General features: G+C 65.9%; 1 protein-coding gene across 1 annotated transcript in view; it reads left to right on the top strand.

Annotated features, from left to right (window-relative positions):
* The window catches only part of CHLNCDRAFT_13078 (hypothetical protein), a gene marked incomplete at both ends in the record, with an annotated part of 2750 nt that extends 1576 nt beyond the window's left edge, over positions 1 to 1174 (top strand). The window contains one exon of the mRNA XM_005852252.1: positions 1103 to 1174. Within this exon, the coding sequence (XP_005852314.1) occupies positions 1103 to 1174 (72 nt within the window). The remainder of the gene's footprint in view (positions 1 to 1102) is intronic.
* Between the last annotated feature and the right edge of the window lie 6085 nt (positions 1175 to 7259).

Raw genomic sequence — 7259 nt, 5'->3', positions numbered from 1 at the left:
CCTGCAGGAGGCAGAGGAGGGAGGGATGACAGAGGGACTGACTGCTGAGATTACGGAGAACGGGCGCTTTAAAGGGCTGGGGACACACAGGCCGTGCCCACTAGCTCTGGATGACAGGGGGCAGGGTTGCGTGGGAGCTGAGCAGGCACCCCGCCCCTGGGCCAAGCAGCCGATGCCAGCTGGCGCCGTGCTGTCATCGTCGCAGCCAGCGCACGTGCTGGCCATGCGGTACGCCCGCTGGCCATGCGGTACGCCCAGAACCCACCCCACTCGCCTTTTGGGCCACCACCTTGACCTGCGAGGCCTGCGGCGTGTTCTCAAAGCACTTGACCTGGTGCGCCAGGCTCTCCTCCTCCTGCGGCCACGTGGAGGCAGGGTAGCAAGACAGGCATGGGGAGGAAGCGCAGCAATGCTTGTGAACAGAGCATGGCTGCAAAGTGCTGGGCACCTGGCCCACCGCATGATGCTGGCACTGCTTGCCTGCCAGCCAGGCGTGCCCTTGCGGTGCACAATCAGGCGGTCGGGGTATCGCATCTCTCGGCTCCACCGCAGCTCAAAGGCCAGCACATCATCCCACCGCACTGCACGCACGCATTGACACGGCGGCACCGCAGATGGTTGCTAATTAAAGCGAGGGCGCCAAGAGTTGGGCTCGGGGCGTCAGGCCGGCATACCAGCATGGCCCTCGCTGCCGGCGGAAGCTGGTGCTTCCTTCCCTGCCGCACCTGCCCACTGCATCTGACCAGGAGCCACATCACTGACGCTGATGGCGCCTGCATGGGCAGAGCAGCAGGGGTGGACAGCGACAGTGGGAGCCTAATCACACAAATGGCTGCCGCCACCGCCGCAGTTGTCACTACCAACCACTTCCATCACCACCACGCGCCCACCTATCTCCGCAGCGCCGTCCAGCTGGGCAAAGCCTGGGGCGTGCACCAGCAGGAGGCCCGCGCTGGTGAGCAGCACCACTCGGTCGTCGGGCAGCACAAAGTGCTCCTCGTAAGCCTCTGCTTGGGGGAGGAGGCAGAGGGGAGCGCAGGAAGCAGGCCAAGTTGTACTCATGTGGTGGGGGCGCCTCTCTCCTGACACTGTACCGCTGCAGTACCTCAAGGAGATCTGGAGGATTGTGAACTGGCGCGACGTGGGCCGGCGCTATGAAGATGCCACCGGTGCTTGATGGGCTGTGGCCTGTCAGCGACCTGCTTGCTCCCTGCCGGGGACGGGCTTGGGGCAGACTAGTTGCCTCCCTTTGTTGGGCTAGCGCTGTTTTGGTATTCTGACTCTATCATGGGCACCTGTTGCAACTTCAACCAACGATAGATGAATCAGGCAAGCGATACAAGAACAGAAGCAGAGCAGAGTTGGACACAAAGAAAGAGCAAGCAAAAAGCATGACAACGAAACAGGTGCAGCACGGGCTGCCAAGAGCTCCAACTGCCAGTGGTGGGTCACGACGCCTGCCCCGAGGGCGCAGGAGCAGCCTGCTGCCTGCTGGCCGCCTTCTCTTCTATACACTGCACCGTGCGCGGCACGCCTGCCGGGGGCGCCGAAAAGGCGCGCACTGCGATGAAGGTTCCCATGCAGTTGTCCACCTGCATGCAATGCCACCAGAGGGACAGGCAGCCAATCAGAACTCAAGGTGCGGCTGCAGGGGCACAAGCCGCAGGCATGGCCATGGCAGGAGGAGGAAGAGTGCAGGCACAGCTCAGCAGCAGGCCCACCTGCCAGATGGACACTTTCCAGGTCTCGGGGTGGTGCGGCTTGAACTCGCGCTGCACCGGCAGCACCCTGCTGCTGCTGCCGGCCAGCTGCGCCGCGGCGGCCTGCGCCGACAATGTGCATGAAGAGGCTCAGGCTGGTGCTGCGATGGAATGCTCGCTGGCTGCGGAACGCAGGTAGGCAGTCGCCCCATGCGAGCAATCAGGACGCACTCAGTCCCGCTTGCCTGTAGTGCTGGTACAGGGTCGTACTGCCAGATGGGCGAGTTAAATACCCGCGTCGTAGCCGTCAGGTCGCTCCTGCAAACAGAAGCGGCGTGGCGGGCGCAGGCGTGGCGTGAGGCGCCTGGCAAATGGGTTGCCATGGTCTGTACCTGCCCCCCCATGTTGGCATCTCTTCAGCCAATGCCCCCCATGATCCCCCATCCACTGATACACGACCCCCTCTTCCACTACTGCACTCCCACCTGATACACAGGTATTCGTCTGTGGCCGGTGCCTCGGGCTCTCCCCGCACCACCGCTCCCAGCGCAGCGTAGCCGGGCGGCGCCGCCGGCATCCACACCGTCACAGGCCGCTTGCCATTGTAGCGCCAGATGAGGGAGAACTCCCTGGGACGCATCGTGGGCGGCGGCTCGCTTTCGTCCTGCTGCTTACTGGTGCTGCGGCCAGGGCAGGAAGAGGCAGGGCGAGAAGGACAAGCGGGGCAGGAGAGGGGAAGGTTACACACTCTGTTGAGGCAGCTTGTATCCCGGACTTGGCTCGAAAGCTGAATGCAAGTGTTATCTCGTCTGCGTCCTTTCCCACCTGATGTTCAGGCCCATGTCATCCCGGAAGCACGGCACCGGCGCGGCGGGAGGGTCCAGCCCCAGCGCCAGCACATCGCCCACAGCGCGGTACCCTGTGGTACAGCGGAACCGCGAACAGCTCAGGCATCAAGCCAAGATGAAGCAGAGCAGGCAGAGCAGCAGCGCAGAGCGGCCGTCCTGTGTGCTGCACATTCCCTGTGTGGCAGCAGTACCCAGCCGCCACCCAGCAGCCAGGCACGCACCCGCGGGCGCCAGCGGCTTCCAGAAGCTGACCACCGGCGACTTCTTAGGGTTGGTGTGCCAGGTCAGCACAAAGTCCAGGCAGGGCATGGTGAGCGGCAACTGCAGGGGGAGCAGAGTATTGAGGGATCGGCTGACCCTCAGCATGCCAGGCCAAACATCTTCTCCTCTGCTAGCCGCAACCATCCAGCAGTTGATTGCGGGCAGTGGCATGCAGCACACGAAGCGCAGCCAGGCCAGGCAGCCCACCCTGCGCCCCAAGCCACCTGCTCCAGCGGCGTGTCTGGCGGCAGCATGCTGCGCGCATCATGCCGCTGGCTCCACATCTTGTTGCGCCGCAGCGGATCCAGGTAGTATTTGCGCAGCACCTGCAGGAGGCAGAGGAGGGAGGGATGACAGAGGGACTGACTGCCTGAGATTACGGAGAACCGGGCGCTTTAAAGGGCTGGGGACACACAGGCCGTGCCCACTAGCTCTGGATGACAGGGGGCAGGGTTGCGTGGGAGCTGAGCAGGCACCCCGCCCCTGGGCCAAGCAGCCGATGCCAGCTGGCGCCGTGCTGTCATCGTCGCAGCCAGCGCACGTGCTGGCCATGCGGTACGCCCGCTGGCCATGCGGTACGCCCAGAACCCACCCCACTCGCCTTTTGGGCCACCACCTTGACCTGCGAGGCCTGCGGCGTGTTCTCAAAGCACTTGACCTGGTGCGCCAGGCTCTCCTCCTCCTGCGGCCACGTGGAGGCAGGGTAGCAAGACAGGCATGGGGAGGAAGCGCAGCAATGCTTGTGAACAGAGCATGGCTGCAAAGTGCTGGGCACCTGGCCCACCGCATGATGCTGGCACTGCTTGCCTGCCAGCCAGGCGTGCCCTTGCGGTGCACAATCAGGCGGTCGGGGTATCGCATCTCTCGGCTCCACCGCAGCTCAAAGGCCAGCACATCATCCCACCGCACTGCACGCACGCATTGACACGGCGGCACCGCAGATGGTTGCTAATTAAAGCGAGGGCGCCAAGAGTTGGGCTCGGGGCGTCAGGCCGGCATACCAGCATGGCCCTCGCTGCCGGCGGAAGCTGGTGCTTCCTTCCCTGCCGCACCTGCCCACTGCATCTGACCAGGAGCCACATCACTGACGCTGATGGCGCCTGCATGGGCAGAGCAGCAGGGGTGGACAGCGACAGTGGGAGCCTAATCACACAAATGGCTGCCGCCACCGCCGCAGTTGTCACTACCAACCACTTCCATCACCACCACGCGCCCACCTATCTCCGCAGCGCCGTCCAGCTGGGCAAAGCCTGGGGCGTGCACCAGCAGGAGGCCCGCGCTGGTGAGCAGCACCACTCGGTCGTCGGGCAGCACAAAGTGCTCCTCGTAAGCCTCTGCTTGGGGGAGGAGGCAGAGGGGAGCGCAGGAAGCAGGCCAAGTTGTACAGAAATAAAAATGCCAGGTAGGCAGGGGTAGGCTCGACCACAGCATACCCAGAGTACAGCTAAGGCCAATGCGGAGCACGCTTCCTGCCGCCCTTGTGCCGCACCTGTGCCAGCCGCTCCCTGCCGCTTCATGCGCAGCCCGTCTGGCGTGGCCAGCAGCGTGTTGCGCAGCAGCGCCTGCCCAATCTCCTCGATGCGCGCCTGCAGCGGTGGGCGGCAGCGGGCGCATCAGCATCAGCAGCTTACCACGACAGCTGACTCCATGCCTGCGGCAAGCGCTCCCGCGACATCCGGGTCATCTCCTCATCCCGCCGTCCCCAAGCCCCCACCCCGCTGCCAGCCGCCCCTCACCTGCTTGGTGGAGCCGTCGCGCACCAGCGGCAGCAGCTTGCCCTCCCCGCTGACCACGCGGGCGGGGCGCCGCCGCTCCACCACCAGCAGCTGGTCCTTGGGCTTCCCAAAGCTGGCGTCAAAGCCCTGGGCGGTGGCGCTGCAGGAGTGGGGAGCGAGCAGGGACGAGAGGGAGGGAGGTCACTGGACAGCAGGCAGTCCACCAATGCGGCAGCCACGGCGCCCTCCTCCAGCTGACGCCCATTGGGTGCCGCCACGGCAGCAGCTGCGCCTCGCTCCTCACCTCAGCGCATCCAGCATGCCGCTCACAGGGCTTGCCACCGCTCCGATGATGCCCTTGCCAATCCCCTTGACCGCGCCTGCACACCCATTGCGGCACGTCGAGGCCAATGTTGGTAAGGCAAGGCACACACTGAAGTGCAGCGGCACAGCTTTCCCCTCGGGCTGTGCGCACGCCAGGCAAAGCGCCCGTACCTTCCACGCCCGCCTGCTTGGCCCCCTGCAGCGGCTTCTCAATCAGCCCCCGGAAGCCGCGCAGCACCGAGGAGCCCATGGCGCCCACCCCCTCCAGCATGCCATCCCCCACGTCTGTGATGCTGCGCTTCTGCTTGGCCTCCTGCTGCTCCGCCGCAGCGCTGCACGGGCGGGCCGCCGGGCAGGAGACGGCGGCAGGGGTCATGCACACGTCGGTCGAGGGGTTCCCCCACCAGGCCGGCTGCGCCTGCAACAACATGGGCCGCTCACCTCTTGCTGCCCGCCGCCAGCTTGGACACGGCGGCGCTCAGCGCGCCCAGCGCGCGAGAGGTGCCGCCGATGAGCCCGAAGTTACGCATCAGGGACAGCGTCACGCTGCGCAGCAGGAGGGTGGGAGGGAGGGATGTAGGACAGAGGCAGAAGGTAGAAAGCAGCAGCACCGAGGGCTGCGGGGATGGGCCGGCAGCGGGGCAGGGCGGCGCCTGCTCACTAGAACAGCTGGCTGCGGATGTGGTGCAGGATGCTGGCGGTGAGCGCGCTCTGCAGGGCAGTGGAGGGGCGGGAGACACAGAACTGGGATGTCAGGCGGGGGCAATGAAGTGAGGCAGTGAGGCCTCGAGGGAGGGCAGCTGGCGCACTGTGTAGAGGCCCGGCGCTCTCGCCTGCAGCATGTTGACGTTTGCCTCGCTCAGGCCCTGCAGGCTGATGGGAGCTGCCTGGAAGTTGGCCAGGTCGATGATGCTGGACAACAGTCCCCCCGCCAGGTCCCTGCGGGCATGGAAAAGAAAGAAAGAAACCACCCAGGCTGTAATAGGGGTAACACCAGACGAAGCTGAGCCAGCTTAACCAAGCCGCCGCCCGTTGCTGACGAGCTGAACAGCAGCAGGTGCCTGAGCGGCGCTTGCCTGGGGCGTGAGAAGGGGTCGCCCTGGAAGCTGATCTGTGTGCGCAGGCTATCCACTGTGAGCAGGCGGATGCGCACAGGCACGTCGGCGGCCGCAACCGCGCTCTGCCCTTCGTCTCCCGCCGCCGTCAGGCAGCACTGCAGCCGCTGCACCAGCTCCTGCACGCTCCACACCAGGCTCTCGCTGATGGCGAGCTGCACAACCACCGGCCACCTGCGGGCCGCAGAGGGGGCGAGCGGCGGCCAGCCGCGTTGCACCGCCTCCACATCACTTGGAACACCAGCGCAACACTGTGCCGCGCAGGGCGGTGCAAGCATGCCGGCCGCGGCCCAGGCTCGAGCAAAGGCAGCGGCATGAAGGGCGGCATGAGGGCAGGCCCAGGCTCTTGCCTGACTGCCACCAGCGGCATGTAGCTGCGTCCGCGGGCGCCGCCGAGCACGCTGGTCACAGTGAGTGCCAGCACGGGCCGCTGGGAGGCGCCCTGGGAGGCGCCCTCGGCCTGCTGCTTGGCCACAGCAAGCACAACGGGGAAGGGTGTGCCTGCCAGCATGTCGTCCAGCTGCAGCCGGTGCACGCTGAACCGGATGCTCTTATAGGCTGCAGGCAGGGCAGGGCAGGGCAAGGAGAGGCGGTGTGTTGTCGGGAAGGCAGCCAGCGCAGAGGACGCAGGCAAGCAAGGAGAGCCGCCGTGCCATCCATGCAAGAGTTCCTGGCTGGCGATGCTGCCACACCCTCAGGACGCTCACCCGAGGCCGGGTTGCTCCCCGATGCCAGGCTGGCACGCAGGTCTGTGGCGCTGAGCAGCAGCAGCTCCCGAGCCTGGTGGTCCACTACGGACACCTCCAAGCCTGGCAGCTGGAAAGAAAAGGTCACGTCGGAGTGCGAGGGCTGCAGGGACTTGGCGCCTGCGGCCATGGGCGGGTGGGTGGTGGTGTCGGTGGGGGTTTCTTTTGCTGAGGGTGGGGTGGGCGTGGTGAGGCAGGTGGGCAGTACGGCGAGCAGTACGGCACTGCCGCCAGCCCCGCACCTTCCGTCAGCAGCGGCTCGTGGCCCGGCGCCACCAGCATCACTCGGTCGATCCCGCCCCGACCCAGCACGCCGCTGCCCTCGCCGGGGATGGGCACGACGCCAGACGGGCCCATCGTGACCTGCAGGCGCCCACACGGCACAGCTCAGCCAGCTGCTGCACCCTCCTGCAGCTGCAGAAGAACTGGCTACCAACAGTTGGCTTGCTTCCACGCTTCCACGCCAAAACACACCCAAACAAAACGAGACCGCATCCCACCTGCTCCCAGTAGGCCACCCGCACGCTGCACTGGCTGGGCGCGACCGACA

Source organism: Chlorella variabilis (assembly GCF_000147415.1).
Source record: "Chlorella variabilis unplaced genomic scaffold CHLNCscaffold_53, whole genome shotgun sequence".
NCBI classification, from domain to species: Eukaryota; Viridiplantae; Chlorophyta; class Trebouxiophyceae; order Chlorellales; family Chlorellaceae; genus Chlorella; species Chlorella variabilis.
Note: the sequence above shows the minus strand (reverse complement) of the source record. Positions and strands in the feature narration are given on the sequence as shown.